This window comes from Adelges cooleyi, unplaced genomic scaffold (genome assembly GCF_023614345.1).
Source record: "Adelges cooleyi isolate 19-005CV unplaced genomic scaffold, UGA_ACOO_1.1 ACOO_flye_CR_arks_rails_tigmint_CR_PRNA_376, whole genome shotgun sequence".
Classification (NCBI taxonomy): Eukaryota; Metazoa; Arthropoda; class Insecta; order Hemiptera; family Adelgidae; genus Adelges; species Adelges cooleyi.
In genome coordinates this window covers 5,106,347-5,126,465 of record NW_026096053.1, presented here as the reverse complement: position 1 = coordinate 5,126,465, position 20,119 = coordinate 5,106,347, and the positions used below count along the sequence as shown (strand labels likewise).

Sequence of the window (20,119 nt, the reverse complement as noted above, 5' to 3'; positions counted from 1 at the left end):
AACAGTTATATTAAAATAACTACCGTTAGAACTCGACAAATTTGTATAATACTATTCTTTATTTCATACTTCCATAACTGTTTAAATTTAACTTTTTGAGGAAGTACTAAATTGTTTTGAACTCCGTTTTACACTGCCTTTCCGGATTAAATATTCCGTATACTCTCGACTTACATACATAGAAGCAAAAATGATAATTTCACCAATACATGCACTGAGTAACGATCAACTGAGCAATTTACATAAATTTGCATCGCGTAGAACGTTAGTTAGAAACCGTTATAATGTGCAACTTTGTTTCAAAATATGATTACAATTCGCTGCCGCGTCGACGTTACTCAGAAAACGATGAAGACGCTTGGTTTTACAACCTTAAGTATAATGCACCATAAAAAAAAATATTTATTTACTAAAAACTCCAACGCTTTAACCCTCGTCGTAGATACTAAGTGTTTTATTATACTACTCAAAAAATAAGCTCCGGTAATGTTTTATATGAAGAATTACGTTTTCGTATTACAACGATGAACGATGGTATCTTTTTTTCCCCCGTTAGTAACCGGGGAGAGTGAAAAAATAAGCGACGGATCTACCTTGTAGTTTAGTATAATATCAATCAGCTACAACAGCCATTTGTAAATACACTCTACTAAAAAACGGCTAATATTTATATTAGTATGAAAAAATTGCCTGGCAACTAAAAGAAAAAGAAAATCTATAAAGTCGGTTCGTTTTGGGTTGATACGCGTTGCTCTCGCATCCGTTGTAATTCATTAAGCAAACCTAAGGGTAGAAAGTCACGTAGCACATATTTATCACGCGAGTGATTATTATTCGATTGTTGTGCGGCACGTCAATGTGAAATTAGTAGTAGACAATTTATATTCCGGGCTCGCCCGTACTTACCCAAGTCATATCTCCATATGTCTTTCAGGGGCCAATTGCCGTTCCGACCACCGACCACGTAGATATGGTTGCCGTGCACAGCGGCGCTATGTTTGGATCTGGTCGGCAGTATGCTGTTGTTGCCGGCTATTGGCACGGGACTCCACATACTCCTGTAAACAACCAACGCCATCGATAAACATTATTTTACCGCAGCTAACATAGTTAAATCGATTTCAATTTCCGATAACGATCGTTTCAATCAATCGTAACAAACGATCACCAGAGCAGGAAAGATATTATATTTTTAAGTGATAATAAAAACATGACGTGCCAAATGTCCTGAATAAACTGCAGATTGTACATAAATTCTAAGACCTATTCTGGATGTATCAAGGACATTTGAAAAGAATACAAAATCTGTTTAATACATTGTATTTTAGAAAATGTTTCGAAAATTTAAAAATAACACAAAACGGTGTTTCTATAACTCCGAAAGAGATTTAAATTTGTTTGACAATATAACCAATAAGTTCAATAAAAAGAAATGTATTATTTCCGTTTTGAAACAACTACATGCTTATATGCAAAAATGTAAAAATAAAAAATTCTGAAACATCTAAATTAATCCCGAATAACATTTTCTTCTAATGTATAACACACTTTATACAATACTTTTTTTTAAAAATAAAGGTCGTGTATCAGAGGTACCATTATTAGCCTCTGAAGTTTTCAAAAAATAAATGTATTTTACAATATAAACTAAATAATATTTTATTAATTTTTAGGCATAAACAATACATTATAACAATAAATTTAAGTGAGAGTATTCGTATTAGGTAAATTATAATATAGTATACGAATTCACTTTTTACTATAATCGGTCATTTCCTTATTCCTATAAGCATTCCTCCAAGTAGAATTATTATTGAACGACAGTCAGTTTTGCATTCCCCACAGCAACAAATCAATAAGGAATTTTTCCACTAGATTGTTTTGGCAGTTGACTTACTCTTCACTCGGCAAACAGTAAATTCCGTACTTCAATTAAGATTATTATCAAAGTCCGGTCTCTGGAGAGAATCCAATGATACCCCTACAAATTGAACGCACAATAGCCTCGCTCCCATAGAATGTACATTATGAAATAAGCTTGAGTTGTAATTGAATTGTTTCAAGTGTGAATACTGTGTACATTTTATGTTTAAATAATACCACATTGCCTTATAAACAAATTATAGAATTAAGGCTGTTGTTAACTGATTCAGTTAAAAAAAATATATAATAAATACAAATATTTTTTTCTAAAATTAGATTTACATCGGTGGGTCGTGTATGGATAACCTAATTTTTTTTTTTTCAACCGAAAATGCTTATAAAGGTGGATCAGCCAAAATAATTTTTTAAAAATAAATGAATTAAATATACCAAGACTAAATTCAAAGTATAATATCGTTATTGGAACGTGAGTCATAAATAATTCCGTGTACTTAATTTTATCGTCCTCTTACGCAACTCATAATTGAAAAAATACCGAAAAGCGAAAAAAAGGGAAACCGTTACGGCACGTTGACACGCGACCATCGTCACACTGTAAACGACAGCAACCACTCCTTCGTGCACTTCCTTAAAAAATTATAATCATTCTACCTGTTGCGTAGAAGGTGTTAACACGATCTTGGAACTATATATACCCGTCCTGATTATTTATTGCGGCGGCTGACAAGTTAATTTGATTTACGCTTTGGCGGCTATTAATTAATTCTAATGAAAACACCGAGTAAAGTAAGATGTTCGTTATTAAAACACACAACTCACGTCTTTGCTTACACATAATATTATTATTAACCAGTCTGATCAAATTCTTGCTCACGTGATAAAGTTTGAATGAAAATTCGATTTTGTTGCTTTTTAATAAACGATATTTTGTTTAAATGGCAATGCTCTGCTTTTTATACAATGTTTTCACGTAGCGCTACACTTTTTTTGTTTTTACTTAGCTTCGCGCCACTATCGGGTCGGCATATATATATATATATATATATATATATATATATATATATATATATATATATATATATATAAGGTCTGTGCAAGCGGTAGCGTTGGGTTATCCGGGACAAGAAGTTAGACATTATAGCTTCGAAGAAGTTCTTAAGTTCTCGCGTTCTTCTTTTGGAGTCGTATTAAGTAAAAAGTCGGGTTAGCCAGCTAATGTGGCCTGTTTGTTGTACGTAGAAAGTTTTTTTTCGGTCGGTTTAAAGTGGCTTTACGCGTTTTCTCGGTCGAAAAATGTCCGGCGGCGGCTGCCAATCATGGAAGGGGAGATGTAAGTTTCATAACTCAATATAGAACCGACAGCGGAATGACAAGACGTTTTCTTCTAATTGCTTACAACGTGCCCTGCACCTAAGACCCTCTTCTTGCTCGACTACAATAAAATTATTCGATCGAAATTCGACGAGATGTTCACAAAACGTTATTACTATATTTATATACACACACGACATGCGTTCTGGGGAATTCCCCGAGGGACGTTCTGCCGGCAACGATGATGGACACGACGGTTCCCTTTGGGACGATTCGTGTACGTGCAGTCTTTTTTTTTTTTACCCTCAACACACTCTTCTAACGACTATTCACTCTTTCGTGCCGTCTACAGAATTTTCTTGGTGCGATAGGGACGAAAAATCGTAACCGAGCTTGGCGGTTACCGCAGGCAGTAAGAACCTATACAAAGGGCGGGGGCGGTGTTGTTCAATAATTCAAAGTTTCAAAACGGCAGAGGGGATCTTTATGTGCGATAAATTTCCTCGGTAAACCTCGGCCGGCCGACACTGGCGTTTCAACACACCGTATACCAGAAACACATATTATATTGCTGCGGGAGCCCTATGTCTAAACACCATAAGTTTGGGCTTTCACCGAAATTAGTTATGGCGCATAAGACGAATGTTGCCAGCGTAAAGCACAGCAGCTGCAGCTGTCCGTCGCCGGTTTAACCTCCAACCGGCCATTCGAGTCACGTATAAACGAATTTTGTATTTATTTTTATTTTGTTTTTTACTATATGTCGATACACGTACGATCGCGCATCCCTTCCTGTTTTGCGGATAAACGACCGTTTTGGGGTTTCAACGCCACACAATGATAATAATGTATATACGTGCGAGCGAACTATTCTTCGGCAAATCCTAACCGAGATAATGCGCAGTCTATAAGTATAGATACACATACAGAGCTAACGTTTTGATTTACTCGCGATCGGGATTGCGCTTTAGGCTTCGCCCCTCGTTTAACTACTACAACAATGATAGTAATGATAGTCCTCTACTTCCTGCGCATATTATCACTCTCCCGGGACGTTTGATCGCACACGAGTCTTACATAATGCACGAGGGTGTTTACTATCCCAAACTATATTAGTTCAAACATCTTAAATATTATGGAAAACGGTGTAACCTCTATAACCATGACACACAAGTTTAAATCAGAGTAAAGGGTATCTTGTGATTTGAAATATTTAATCACGATTAAACATTGTTGATTATTTATTTCAAAAACCATGCAGTGGCACTTGTTCTTTTTTTTATCGCAGTTACTACGCTTTTCCGAACGTTTTTTTTTATAAATGAAAGATATCAATATTATTTAAAGTTAATTCTACTTGAAGGTCATGTTATATTCATTCATTACTATCACTTTAATAAAAATTCTAACTTTTTATCAAGCCTATAATATTAATTTATTTATGTGAAATGGGTAGAGTCTTCTTGGTAGACATTATACATATTGTTCATATAAATTATTTGTAATGACAAGTGACATATCTATCAAATTTATAATTATTTAATTTGTACATTTTAAGTACAATAGACAATACTTATTAATTTTATAAAATCGTTTTTATTGAAATTATTAAATTCCATATTTTAATCATTATATGAAATATAATTTCATCGCCTCGATAATATTATTATTGTAAAATATTATTAAAGTATTTTTATTAAATGTATGTTCGAGAACAACTATAATTATTTTTTTCTAATAACATAATAACGTTTTTATATAATTATTACCAAGTATTATATTATTGTAGTTTATCGCGTCGAATGCAGCTATTATATTTATTTAATTTGATCAAATTATTTCTACCGAACGGTCATGGGCTGTTATGTGGAGCCGTGTAAATAATGGTTAATGAAAACCTCTAGGAATAATTATGTAATTACCCGTAGGAAATGTCGATTAATGGCGTTATTGGCGTCTGCGTTAATGGTATTCCCTAAAGCAAGCAATACCAAGTCAAATTCTATCGGAAATGATGTCATCGACTTGGCAACTTTAACGAGTCAGTTGCTTCATTTACATGATAGACTGTGGCATAATATTATCATACACTGTATCGCAACGAGAGCAAATATTACAACTACAACCCTCTTACGCGAGTCGCATGCGAAATAATATAACACACTATGTATGTAAATTCGGTGTTTTTTTTATTTACTGCGTGTCACCGGAGGTATGTTTTTTACGTTAAAAAGAAAACAAAAAAACTAAAGTATCTACCAAAAAAAATATCGCTTAAGCGGGAAGGAAAACAAGTATATACAGTTAAGTTAACAAATCTAGGTGCAGCATACCACCCTGAAGATTCGGCCAAATAAGGCAGGCAGTTCGCGTTTATTGTTTAGCATAGTAATACTATTGTGTGTTCACATGTTATTTGAATGTATTTATCCAAGAGGAGGGGGGAGGGGGATTCGCGTCTCTATTCGACATTTCGGCCTTCGCCCGACGAGCGTGCACCTATATTCAATTTTCCCCTCGTTATATGCGACATACTCTACTGAACACAGTTTAAAATGTATGACCGAATATCTATGCACGGTTTGAGGACATTTGCTCGAATAGGCAAAAGGAATGAAAAATAACACACGCAGATAAGACATAATATGAGCTTAGTATTTACTAGTGTGTATATGCGGTTTACCTGTCCCATCACTATTATACAAACAACACAAATCCATGTCGGTTTAGTACGAATGGATCTTTTTATACGTATAACGGTGACAGAGGAAATTACTATTTTTTAAAAGTATTCAAATATTGATGATAGTTAATTTTTACTGAAAAACTCCCGAATAAAAAAAAATATATTTGTAAGTATGGTAAGCGCCTAACGTCTAAATAACCGTAGTATGAAATAAGCGAATAAAAAATGTTAACCAAGTTTTTACTATTAAACAAATGCCAAAAATTAAATGTATTAGTAAAATAACGGAAGATCTTAAAAACGGAAGAATTTAAACACTGATAAGGATAACAAGAATGAGAAGTATAAATGTGTCATTGGTAGTGTATTACACAACGGCGTTGTACCTATGAATTACATATTATGCTTTTAAGCCAATTACGTTTTGTAGGCAATATAGAAGCGTACAATCGTATTTGACCCTTTTCTTTGTGAACAGAACGGAAAAGTCGGAACAGACAAAGACAATAGAAACTAAATAGTTAAATCAAATTAGATTTTAATGGTCACGCATTGTACAAGTTAATATAATTGCACAAAAACCAAATCCTATTTAGATTCTTATGTAAAAACAGTCTAAAGACATCCAATCATCAAAAATAAACTCTTTCAATAAAAATACCGAAGATGTTATTTGAATTGGACAGACAAGCTATTACTAGTTGTATTAAAAATATGCATTTTTCGTGTTAATAGTATAATAGGTGCCTTAAATCTTTTAATACACATTTTTTCTTAATGTTTTGTAATTTTTAATAACTAAAGTTTTCATTTTAAATTAGACCGTTATGTGATTTTTTTATAATAAGATTATTTAGTTCTTACTACTTCTTTTTAACAATTAAAAATTGTTGCTACTTATATACGTATAAGTATGGTAAATATTCTAGCTTTTATTTTGGCCAAACATGTCACATCGACGACATTCTCGCACGAATCCGCTGTTATGTGTTTTTTATTCTCATCCAGTTTTATGAAAATTTAACCACAAATTGTTTGTAGAATTTTGGTTGTTAATATAAGACTCATTATGATAAATGCTTGATTGTTAGAATAAAAGTGGGTATTGTTTAAAAAAAAAACTGTTTGGTTAGACTACACATAAGGGTTAACTTAAGCTAACTACTTAGGCTAACTATGAGTGGCATTTCCCGGTAATTTATAAGCAATAAAGATGTGCCCGGGTAACGTTAGATGGACATTGAACTTTCTCTAAAGTTAAGAGGAAACGACATTGTTTAAAAATTAAACATATTCCAGAATACTAGTCGCTTAAGTTTTCTTTTCAACGATTATTATCTCAAACTCGAGAGTAAAATCAGAATATCCTACAGTTTGTCGGATAATCCATTTAACCGCAGTTTAAACGTTCCTCGTTAGTAGGCGGATAGCAATCAGCTTTACTAAGATGACAAATTATTAAATACACGATTACTTTAGGTACTAATATAAAGTCTTATTGTATTATAAACTGTTTGTTTATTAAATTACAGCGCCCCACCACTATTCGACTTGGTATAAATAGACATTTTGAAAACTAATTATCACAAGGATTATTTATATGATAATTATGAAATGGAAGTTGTCGATAGTAAAAAAATATAATGTTCCTAATGATAAATTATTTAAAAAAATTTTGTTTGATGACAGCTATATCTTATCTGATGTTTTCGAAATGCAATAAATACAATTATTTATTAAATTTTGTTTAAAAATGAAATAAGTTTACACATTTGTCAAATACTTAACCCATAAGAGTAAATTTTTCTTTAGAAATATTTTATAATTGTTATAAATGTTATTAAAACAATATAACTCGAGTATTTATAATTCTACTTTATTGTAAGTGATTAATTGTTTACAGCCATGTAAACGAAAAAAATGTTAAGCCTACCTAACCCTAACCTAAACCAAACTTTGACAACTTAATATTGTTTTATTGCATTTATATTTTATAAAAAGCTAAGACTAGCTTTTGACAAATATTTGATAAAAGATCTAGAACCGGCGGTTGAGTATTGTGACCACTGTGACCTCTCTTCTACCTGATTCGTATCTACAGGTTACAAATATTAAAAATTGTTTCAACTTTTTTTTTCAACTGAATGTATTCTAATATATACAACATTCATATTATAATAAATTAACTTCTTTAAACGGATTTATATCTCTATTCATTAACAACTAACATAATCGTATCTGACACAGAAATTTAGAAATTTGAATATTTGTTTATATTTTGTTGAGCAAAGTTGGGCAGTATTACAAGCTATTATAATATTCGTTTTACGTTTAATGTAAAAGTATTTTAACAATATTTCAATATATCATTCAAGTACATTTCAAAAATTTGCTATGTAAGAATTGAGATGGTTTGTTATTGTTTTCAGGGGTTATCAGTAATCAGTTGTAACTAGGTAGTACAGCTATATAGTACATTATTCGAACAGTATTAGTTTCCAATTTTACAAAACCGTATTTTGTGCACAAGAATGGCGATAGACCTAGACGGTAGTCGACTTTTTTTATAAGAAAATATTATTATTATTGAAAACACTTTAATAATTATTGTCTTACACTCTCTCACCTATTTGTTATCAGTATTCAGGCAGTTGACGTCTAATATTCGTACGCGTCGACGAGTCTGTGACATGGGCCGGTCTGTCACAGTCGACCTATCGTCCAGTCGGCGACGGCTGTCGTGTCGTGCGGGGCTTTCGTTGTGGACGGCCTCGACGGCGGCGGCTGCAGCGGTGGCGACGGTCGTCGTGGGACGGAGTCGGACAAACACTGTGGCGGCCGTGTCCCTTTGCGGCGGATTTGGTCCTCCGGTGGATGGCGCGAAACGGTTACTATTTGCTGATAACGGCGTCCGACGGCGGAGCGACGACGAGCCGAGCGGTCGCGCAAGCGCCGGATCCCGCACGCTTTGTGTCGTCGCCACGCCGAGAATGGTCCCGCCGTGGATATGGGGTGAGTTATTGATTACTATAATAATCCACCGTCCCGCCAGCCGTCCCTATCCCTACTTCCGGCACCGGTCCCCACGCGGATCGTCGGGAGATCCGGCAGTATTTTACTCTTGTTTTTTTATTTTTTCCCCCTCCAGATTAACGGAAGTTACCGCGGTGTCAACAACCGTGAGCTTAACACAACGCATCACAAGACTTATTACAATGTCATTACACGTGATCCACGTCGATGACCGGAAATTGCTACCGGAATAGTGTCACGTCTTGCGTTCCAATAATAATTTCTCTCAATCAATTTTATCTACACGATTAGCAAAGAAGACGCATAGGCGTAACATGAATGATGCTCTTCCGTTGGGGGCTATAGCCCTTACACATATTGTAAACATATAGACATGCGGGAGAATTCTAAAAGCATCTAAGAGCATCTAAAAGCCACACGAGTTCAAGCGTACACACCAAAAACAAATTGTATATAATGTGTACATATATTGCATAAACGTATCTGACCACGTTCATGATAATTGTAAACATCGAAATAATATAACTTTTTATTGTAGTCGTATCAACGTTTTCCAAACCCATCACCTGCCCTCTTACATTGAACAAATCTTGCACACATGACTCAAACCTGCTTCAGTCGCTCCAAAACCACCAGTAAATTATTATTATTACTAGTAATTATACTGGCAGTTTGTAAAATAGACAGTATACTACCACCTTTTGGGCATTATGAAAAACCCTGTGTAATTTATCATAATTCATAACTAATAATAAATTGTTGGCCTAATAATTTCCGCACGATTTACAATTGCCCGCTTTTCTTAAAAAAAATCGAATCCGCGAAATCTAAAACAATGATGTCGATTATAAGTGGTGTTTAATTTTCCTGACAGAAATACGTTTAATATAATTTTAATAGCACAAGCGCTTTAAGCCAAATATATTAATACGAGTATCGGGTTGTATTATGAGTTATAATATTTTAGTGTTAAATTTACTCAGTTCAGAGTGGTCTAGAAATAACATATTCCCATGTAAACTGTAGTATTATAAGAACCCATGTTTGTAAAGTATAAAAAATCCCTAAAGAAAGTTTCATTTAAAAGCTGCGTCATTGAAAGCTCATTTTGCAAATGTGTATAATTTTGTACATAATATGAACACAGATCGTCTGTTATTATAGACCACGTTAGTTATGCTATCTTGATTTGATTTTTCCTCTACAAAATATAGCTCCAAGGACTATATTTATTCGCTAAGTATTTTTTAATTTTATTTATGACTTTAGTCTTTAATAGTACACTCAAAGGTTCCACTAGGAGACACTTGTGTTTGTACTTGTGATTTAATATAGTTAGATACAACATCGTGTGCAACTTCTAAATCCTAGTACTCCTTTGGTGAAGCGTAGTACAGAAAAGTCGTAGCGTACTCGATTTTCTAATTAACTTAAGTACTCGTGGAACGAGTTATAAAAAGTCTCGTTCCAAAACTTTGGTCGTAATACAAGGAAAACAATTAAAGATAAAATTCACTTTAGAGTAAATCCAGTAAACAAAAAAAAAAAACACCTAAAATAAAAATATAATAGTTTAACATTAAACAGGAAATGCAAATAACATAATACGAATTTGATTTGACATATTATATACTTAAGTTAGCTAATAAAATAATTAAAAAATAACATATATTTTCTAGTATATGCATAATATATAGAATAGATAATTGAAATTTGAATTATGTTATTAATAATTGTTTTTTTTTTTATTGAAAACATTATGTAAATAGATGTTTAGAATATTAAAACTTTTGTGACAATTTTGATTAAAGTTATATAATTCAGGTCTATATTAATTAACTCATTAAATGTTTCGGCTTGAGTAATGTCCTCGAGACCATATTAAACTGAGCAAAATTTCACAACTCAACTAGACACTAAACTAATACCGAAAACGACTTGGGACGTTTAGATAATTGACATAAATAACCCTCCACGTAGCACAAACTTTTCCAAAATATCTGTACCCACGAGCACAAAAGGTGCTTATTCGCGGCCACAACTAACATCGTTATTTCACTTGATGTTAACTGTGAGAGTTTCAAACCGACCGCAAAACGTTATTATAGTTCTTTGAAAGGGCGGAGACATCATATTATATTAGTTAGGCCCCTAAAATATCAAATAATAAAAATAGAATGTGATGGGTTATAAAAGTCTAATCTATAAAAATGGCTACCACAACGTCCATAAGAAACAATATTACGATAGATAATATACAACAAATATATTAAATTACTTGTTAAACGATTGTTTAATAACAAACAACAACAAACTTTATCTCTATGGGTGTATAATATTATAGCTTACACGCTTCCCATACAGCAAAAAAGTTATAATGTTATTAAAAAGTTTGTTATTATTTCAAAATAAAGTTTCGGCAGAAGTTTACTTTTTTTAAAAATAATACATCAAAATTATTGTCTAAATGTTGTTAAAATATTGAAATTAGTATTATAATTTTTAAAATGCATGTAAAACATTAGAAATATTTTCATAATACATAAAAATTTTGTAAAAAATAGTTTTGAAACATTTAACGTTCTGCTAAAACATAACTTTTTTATTAATATTTAATATTAATAAAACATAATATTAAATATTTTTTTTTTGTCATATAAAAATATATAAAACATATACTTTAAGTATAGCTTACATTACGAATGGTGTCCTCAAAAATTTAAATAAATTATATTTAATATTTTATTTAAGAAAATTAGTAAGTAGCTGTTACTATATCATTATAAGTACGATACTTAAGTATCTATAAGTGCTTTTGATGTTATTATTGTAAGAGAGCAGATAATACAAATGTTTGTTTGTTTTAGTTTAAAACATGACTAAATAAACAGGCATGATTGCTAGATTACAAACTTTTCCTATTTTTGCACAATTTCACGCGTTTTTTCCTAGTCTTGGAAGATATTATAACTTATAATGAGAAATTTACACATTCATTTTTTTTTTTTCAAGTCGCAGGCAATTTCCTGCATGTTATTCTCTGGCAATCATGCCTGTTTATTTAGCCATTGTCTAAAGCTTGTGTTGGTTTAAACCTAACATAACCCATTGTATCAAATAACAGCAAACAAAATTTATGATGTACACGACTTCATTTATTACATCTTACTATTATAGTTATCTTTCTTTTATACATCTTTATGCATCCTATAAGAAGAATTATACACATGTATTTACCACCATCTACTGTTCATACGACCGACCAATATTTAGTACGAAAACTTTTGGATAGAGCGAGCATGCTGTACTGTGAGTGAATATTGCCTTTTTGAACTTTATACTATAAAGTTTATACCCGACTAGATGTTAAATAGTATAGTTTCTCTGTTCAGAATAGTACTGCTATTAAAGGAAAGAGTTCACAGAAGTAAATAATTTTGATTTTACCAGATTAGTATTAACTGTTTTAATCCAGAAAAGTTTAAAAGAAAACCATAAACCTATGCTAACTTTTTGTTATAATTATTTATATCGTATTCAAAATAATATAACAATTTTTGTTTGTAATATCACAACAAAAAATTAACTCAACTATAAAGGGAGACATTTTTATTTTTTTGCAAATGTATATATACCTACCTATTTTTTAGAAAACTCGTACTTAGTAATCATAACACTTTTTACATAATATTTTTATTATTATTATTTAATTACATATGTGTTAATTAAACACAACTCGGCGCAACGCGACAGTGCAATAATTATAAAAAAACTGGAAAATAACTCGTAGAAAGTGAACGACAATATATCATGTGATGATATAGTTGCGTGTCTGAAACAATAAGGTAATTTTCTGTGGTGAAATTCGCTATAACAATACTCGGTCTCGTTACACATAGTGGAACTCGAATTAAATGTAGTAAGATAAGTACGTTATGGTGTATCTTATAATTTTGGCGATCAGTCGTTTCTGGTCTTTGTGCAAACATGGTTCGAGTAATACTTGTTTGGGCTATCTGCTTGGGAGCCTGTGTGCCACGGTTTTTCACCGAAGCGGTACTTGCAGATAAATCGCCCAAAAATGGTTCAAAAGTAGTGTTCGACGACAAAAAACATGTACCTGACAGTCTGGCGGCAAGTCAATTTCAAGTAAACGAAATCGATCACCGTCAACAGCAACACAAAGATACCGGAAACCGTGTATCCAGTAAAGGTACGTACCATAGTGAACAAAACAATATAGTATATATCAGCTAATACTATGTGCATTAATGAGTTTTCCATAGGCAAAGAATAGAAATCTAAAGCCTAAAAATCAGTAATATGACCACTCCAAAACGTTACCATTTATCACAATAGCTAAAATAGCTCTATATTAAAGCACTGCGATAGGTCAAAACTCGGCTTATGGAGCCAATGAGGTATTATGCGAGCTACCATAAAGCTTTTACTATTGTATCCTTTATTTAATACTTAGATACTACTTAATGTTATGAAACTTTGAAAATATAAAAAATTGTCAATCTCAAAACCGACGTGACTGTAAACAAATGAAACATATTCAAACGCAATTGACGCATTAGGTAAAACAATTTTAATGCATTTTCTACATTTGTGTGTATGTTAAATAAATCACATTAAGGAAAAAAATAATAACACACAGAAAATAACAACCCATAGCTAATAACAATATATTTTTCCAATTTTATCACTGTTATTTATTTTTATTCAACGCTTACTGTAACAAAATATGCTATAAAATCACTGTCAACGCTGTCAATGACGAGCGTTCATGGAATATACAATGCCCTAGTTCAGATATGTACGGCGAAATCTGATGGTTTTTTGAAGGAAGTGACAATAAAACTATACAGCTATAAAGTTGTCTAATAAAAACAACCACGTAGGTGTCAGTATAACCGTGTAAACCAGCAAATAAGAAGATGGTCTGAATATTGTCAACTATAAAAACTTGCAAGTTTTAATGATGACGATGTAAAAACAAAAGTCGTTAAAGTGTTGTTTTTGTTTATATTTTAAATAAATTATCTTTCGCGATAATCCATATCAATTTTAAACAAGAGATAATAGAATTTTGAAGTCGGCTAATAAAATATACACTAAAAGCTTAGTGGAATCTAGAGATCACAAAATTATGACTGACAAAAAATGGCATTACAATGTGGCATAGTTATTACGAACTACACAATATAAAAAAGTCATCCAGTTATCCTATAAAAAATCCCGGTTAATTTAATAAAATATGTGAAATTTTTTTCTCGATTTAAAGCCAAAAAAATGTTTATTGAGTAGAAATTGTTAACCTAAACAATGGATTAATAAAATTCATTTTTTATTTCACAATAGACAGCAATAGTATATATTTTATATTTACTATGTAAAATATAAGGTAACTGAGTAATGATTTATTTAAAATAACAATTGTTTTATTTTTTTTATCTAATAATTTATTAATTTAAAAATTGTTTGAATATATTTAAATTATTAGTTTAAATACAGAATTCACCAACTTAATAGTATTTATTTTATCAAGATTGTTATTTAATAAAGTTGTTAAAATAAAAAATTAATATTGTCTTATTGAATGTACAATGTCCATATCTTATTATAGACATTACTCAATTGAATTAATAGCTTTATTTTTATTTAATAATAATATATTTGTTAAAAACATATAAATTCATTTTACTAAATAAACTTTTTGGTTCGATAGAGTGCGGGATAATGTTCTAGGCTCATAATTTGAGTTAGTTTTTTTTACGCACCATACACAATAAAAAAATATTATATTTTGACCTAAATTGAATTATAAAAAAATAGTCAACAGTCCGATTTTTACTTACTAAAAATTTGTTTCGGTTATAATAATTGAAAGGTGTCTCCAAGGTAATATTTTCGTTTTAAATATGCTTAATTTAATGCCTTCTTTTGAATGCATTTATGCTTAATTACTATCAGAGTAGTTAATATATTGTGTGTGATAATCGGTTGGAGTTCAAGCAGGTTACGAAGGAGACTATTACTCTTCTGGCGGTGGCGGTCGAGTACAAAACTCTTACGGTCCTCCCACGGACGGTTACTATTATGAAGAAAGACCTCCAAATCACTACAGGCCAAATCATCAACAGTCGTCGGACAATTATGGTTATCACGGGCCACCACCTTTTGCAGCGGGAGGAGGAGGAGGAGGAGTAGGTGGGGTTTATGGTGACAGTCCAGAAGTGTTCGAACTCGACAAACAACCGTTGGTAGTGCCTTTGGCCGGAATAGCTTTGCTGGGCGCCTTGGCCGTTCTCATAGGCAACCCTTTGCTGTTGCATTTGGGTGCAGTGCGCAGGAGACGTGCAGCGGACGAGGACAATGGCGTGTCAATGACAGTATCGATGACAAAATACTTGGAAAAGGTAATAACTAATAGCTAAGTTGTATTTTTCATTAAGTTTAAAATATACCAAGTATATTTTATACGAAAAAAAAAAGATTTTTTAAAATTCAATTTCTATTCGTAAATAAATAATTTATGAATAACTTAAAACTAATAACAATTTGGTTTCATAAACGCAGATATTATAGTGTCTTTCTGGATCAATTATTTCCAATAAACAACAAGTATTAGCAGTTTTTGCTCCTCTGTAAAAGTTAAAACTAAATAATTCCGAGAAAGTAAACTAGTAAGATTTTTGGTGTGGAAAATTAAAATATTATAATTAATATTTTTTAAAGAATAATTAATAAAGTATAATATTGGTATAGTGTTCGAATGGGCACCCTAAAACTAGGAAATTTGAGGCCCTGAAGTTAAATTGGGGCGCACTTATTACCAAATTGACCCATAATACACTTTTTAATCAAACTCAACGTAAATTAGAAAATAGACGATAAGTAAGCAGTTCTTTAAAAACATTCTAAGAGAAATTATAAAACTATAAGACAGTTTATTCTTGTAATTCAATACTACGTTATTAAATAAGTAGGTATTAACAAATAAGTTGAATTTTAACCAATTTTGTGGAGTTAATATATGTAGTTAACATTTATGATTTAATAGAAATGTTTTCCAATATCTTCAATTTTCACTATTATTGATAATAATAATGAAGGGTCTTAATTTATCATAAAACTTAATTGGTTGGTTTGGTGAAGCTATATATATTTTTTTATTAGTTAAACTGTCCTATAAACTAGAAACAATTAAATCAATAAATTGGTTAACGGACTACTCAGTGGTTTTATTATTGTCATTGTACATGATTGCCCTATCTTCTTTTCGTTCTATACACCTTAATTATTCATATTTAATTATATACCATTTTTTCTCTCTTATAATGTTTAATAGTTTTTATTAAAAGCTACGCATTGGATATTAGGCTGCACCATTGCTATATACCACAGCCTAGCTAATTTTTATCATTTTCGTTTATGTTATAATAAGCCGATTGTTAATAATATGGTTGCGTGAGCAGTTTACCTATAATATATAAATCATTGGATTGAATCTAAAATAGCAAATCTGACTTTTTGTAACTTTTGGCAAATGAACTTTAAAGTTTAATTTTCCATTAGGCTTTATTTTTTTACCAAATTCTTTATAAGTTATTACATTTTCAAAATCAAACAATACTAACCTAACCCACCGAGTGTCATTCCGCCTATTTAGGAGTAATATAAAAGCGATTTTTCTACGTAACTCATAAAATATAATCTTGTAAATGAATATACTATAGCAAAGGAAAATCTATATTTGTATTTATTAAATATTTCTTTCCAGCTATTACACCGCAGTTGCTCAGTCAATCATGAATAAAATAAAATAGCTCAGGAAATGCACTTTTCCTATGAACAATATCATTAAAAACAGAGACTAAATTTTGACACTTGCGATTTTTAATGAGTTATTAGAAACTAAGATCTGAGTAATATGACGTTACATTTTAAACATTTCTCATTGAATTTTATAATTTAAGCGTTTGTTTTATAACACTATAACATCAATTATCAAACATGCCTACCGGTTTCGATTACAGCGGGCCAAGTGCACTTTTCATGGTTGCGTCGAAAACGTCACGTGTAGTGAATATGACGTCATCACTTTCGGTAGGTACCCGCACGTCGACACGAGAACTCAGACGAGTGCATGCATTAGTGCATTTTCAAGTCGACGTTTAATTGTAATCCGATTAAAATATAATTATTATACAACATTTTTGAATCGTTGTACACAATAATATTGTTTTTTAAACGCCGCCGAACAAATTCAAGTGCACATACGACAGCATTACCACACTGACTAGACGTGTACGGGTCTCCACCCAAATGTGTAATCATAATACTATACTGTATTGTCGGGCTGTCTAATCGTTTAACGGGTGGGAGAACCGAGTATGCCGTCATTACCGTGCTGTACAATGTGCATACTGTTATATACTAATATTATACACCGCGTAAACATTTTTCAATGGGCTTCGTACGGTAATTATAGCTATAATGGCTGCCAGAGTAGTAAAGTGGTGGTCGTATAAACGTTATCGGATAAATGCAGTAACTAGGATTTATTTGCGATGGGTACGGTAAGGCGCGATGAAATTAGCATAAACCGAGGGCTTTGTAGGGTCACGCTTGCGATCCAAAAACAAAAATTCTATAATATTCAAAATGTACAAAAATAAACGATAAATTGTAAATGGATAAGTACTAAGTTGGACCAGTGAAGCGAGTACAGGGAAGAACGGGCTTAGAGTACACTAAAAAATGTCATCAAACCCCCCAAAAAATATTCGAGTCTAAAATATGTACACTGTATTATGACTGTTCTTGAAGTACACATTAATTCTATAAGAAATACAAATTGTATAAAAGAAATAAGAAATAATTAACAACTAGTAATTAGTATGGTATTTCTACATGTTCTAGTATTAGTACATGTTGAGTAGACAAAATGTAATCATTTTTATTTCTACCTGTTAATTGATTCATTTGACATTTAACTTTTACATAACAAAGATTCTTCTAACACAGAAAAAAATACATATTTGGATCATTAATCAACTATAATAATGATTAATTGTATAAATAGTCGGGCTAACTAAATATTTTGTGTCCCTATGTTAACCATAGTCGCATGATTATTATTATAGTTAGAGTAGGTATTGCAACAATATAATATGTTTTCCGTGTAGCCTTACGCGTCAAAGCTAAAAACAAACAAATTCAACTTCTCAAGTCTTCATCCCCTCTGTCTATTCGAGCTCTGTCCTTTGAATTAATGGTGTTTTCTATTTGTGCAGCTGAGCGACAAGGAAAGTTCAAACTGTTGGATGTGCAACGTGGTGGCGAGCGTTTACGATGGACAGTCCATGTGCATCGAGAGGTCCGTGTGCGAAGCCATGTCTCTTAGCTCTCCAGAATCCACGATGGACAAGCAAGTGTTAAGCTCGTAAGTCACAACTTGTGTGTCAGGGTACTTGAAAGTTAAAAAGTTAAAACTATGCAAGACAGGGGCTTGTGAGCCATCGTAAAATGATTAAAATAATTAAAAAATGTAACACGGATAGAAATCTTGCCAATTTTTGAGGACACCTATGTTAGTATAGTAGTCAAGATTAAAAATAATCAATCACAATTACTTATAAAACTAAAAACACCGTATGTTAGTGCATCAATTTGTGATATTTTGTTATTGTTTGACAGTGCATTAATAGTTGTCGTTCGTTATACATTATAAGTATATTGATTTTAATTGTCTGTGGAAAATGTCCTATAGCAAATACCTTTAAATTGGATAGGGACCTCTTGACCGTCAACTAAAGTGCACTCTAAAATAATTATTAAACACTTTAATTCCCAAATAATATCCATAGAGTTGATATTTAATAAGTTGTTTTGCAATCGTTAACTCATAATTTCTAAAAATGCAAACACAAGTGCAAACTTTGATAGCTGTATTTATGATGTATATCAGATATATAATTATTAAATCTGTCAAATGATGACATAGATATGATGACACTTTTTGACAAATTTTGTGGGCTTTAATACTTAAATCAATTTTTTTTTTTAGAATGGTCGCTGAAGTACTGAAGAACAAATACGTCCCAGCTCGTTTTAAAAGTCGACTAGAGTCGGCCGTGCTCAGCGGTAGGATAACAAAATCGTGCCGACAATACACATGCGGTGAAATGTGAAAATAAACAAATACGGTTGCATACATTATTTTATAACACAGTATAATATTTTTTTTTTTTTTGTAATTGTACATACGTTGAAATACACATTGCACATTAAAAAAAATTCGTCGACACATCCGATAATTTTGACTAATAAAAACATTGTATAATTAAAAAAAATATATTATTTTCGTTGATTTGTTTTTTTTTTTGTTTTTGACGCCTAAATAATCATTGAATTATGACAGACATACATGTATATTAATTTTAATTCAAAATTTTACATCTTTTTTTTTTATTAACTACTAATTTAACAACACTATATTTAAGTTCAATAATTATTATTATTATTTTTTTATTTTAATTTTTCTTTATAATTACATTCTTTGTAATTTGTTACTTAACGGTAATTAATTATTGCGAAATCAAGCTATATTTGAGGTAGATGGATTTATTCGGTTTATACAAACAAAAAAAAAAAAAAAAACATTGATCAATATAAATACCTAAACAATTAATGATTGTACTTTTTTTTGTTTGTTAAAATGTGTGTTGCCAAAACGAAAAAAAAAGTATTTATTAAAGTATAATAATACGTAGATAATTCATAAGGTTGCTTTGACAAAACCAATTTTCTTAGTAAATATTTTGTTTTAAGTAAAATCTATGACTTGTGTGTGTGTGTCTGTGGGACAGAAATAATATAAACATAACAACACAAGGGTACCACGATGTAAAAAAAAACACTACCTATATCCTAGTATATAGCTACCAAGTAAAAATACATAAATAATTAACTATCGCAGATATTAATCGATAACGAGTACATACATTAATTGAAAATATTATACTCCGCAGTGTATTAGCTTACCGATTTGGTTTGTTACTATTAACCGCCGTTAACAAGTACATTAAAAAAATATGTTTCATAAAAAAAAAAAAAAAGCACATTGATGAAGGTATGGTACATTATGTGGTACATTGGTAATAAGTGTTATAATATAATTAAATGTCAATAACA

At 31.4% G+C, this 20,119-nt stretch overlaps 2 protein-coding genes across 4 annotated transcripts in view; one reads left to right on the top strand and one right to left on the bottom strand.

The window, feature by feature from the left end:
• The window catches only part of LOC126840334 (uncharacterized), a 40,888-nt gene extending 23,682 nt beyond the window's left edge, over window positions 1-17,206 (bottom strand). Inside the window, exons 1-2 of one of the 2 annotated variants that reach the window (XM_050575997.1) lie at window positions 16,945-17,206; window positions 907-1,058 (exon numbers count right to left, since the gene is read on the bottom strand). In XM_050575997.1, coding sequence (XP_050431954.1) covers window positions 907-1,054 — 148 coding nt within the window. In that variant the 5' untranslated portion in view covers window positions 1,055-1,058; window positions 16,945-17,206. Of the gene's footprint in view, window positions 1-906; window positions 1,059-8,507; window positions 8,747-16,944 lie in introns of those variants that run through there. The other variant, XM_050575996.1, reaches the window with a different exon arrangement.
• On the top strand, window positions 12,595-19,234 carry LOC126840335 (uncharacterized). Of its 2 annotated transcripts, none has more exons than XM_050575999.1 (4): window positions 12,595-13,127; window positions 14,939-15,339; window positions 18,220-18,368; window positions 18,993-19,234. In XM_050575999.1, exons 1-4 carry the CDS (start codon window positions 12,902-12,904, stop codon window positions 19,114-19,116), a joined length of 900 nt encoding a protein of 299 aa, XP_050431956.1. In that variant the 5' UTR covers window positions 12,595-12,901; the 3' UTR covers window positions 19,117-19,234. The 2 variants fall into 2 exon arrangements, with proteins under 2 accessions (XP_050431956.1, XP_050431955.1); XM_050575998.1 differs by having other exon boundaries at window positions 14,930-15,339.
• The last annotated feature ends 885 nt before the right edge of the window (window positions 19,235-20,119 follow it).

Excerpts from the sequence above, each read along its gene's own strand:
- LOC126840335 (XM_050575998.1), top strand. The coding sequence starts at position 12,902 with ATGGTTCGAGTAATACTTGTTTGGGCTATCTGCTTGGGAGCCTGTGTG. Across the intron at positions 15,340-18,219 it reads TGACAAAATACTTGGAAAAG|CTGAGCGACAAGGAAAGTTC; the intron begins GTAATAACTAAT and ends CTATTTGTGCAG. Across the intron at positions 18,369-18,992 it reads GACAAGCAAGTGTTAAGCTC|AATGGTCGCTGAAGTACTGA; the intron begins GTAAGTCACAAC and ends TTTTTTTTTTAG.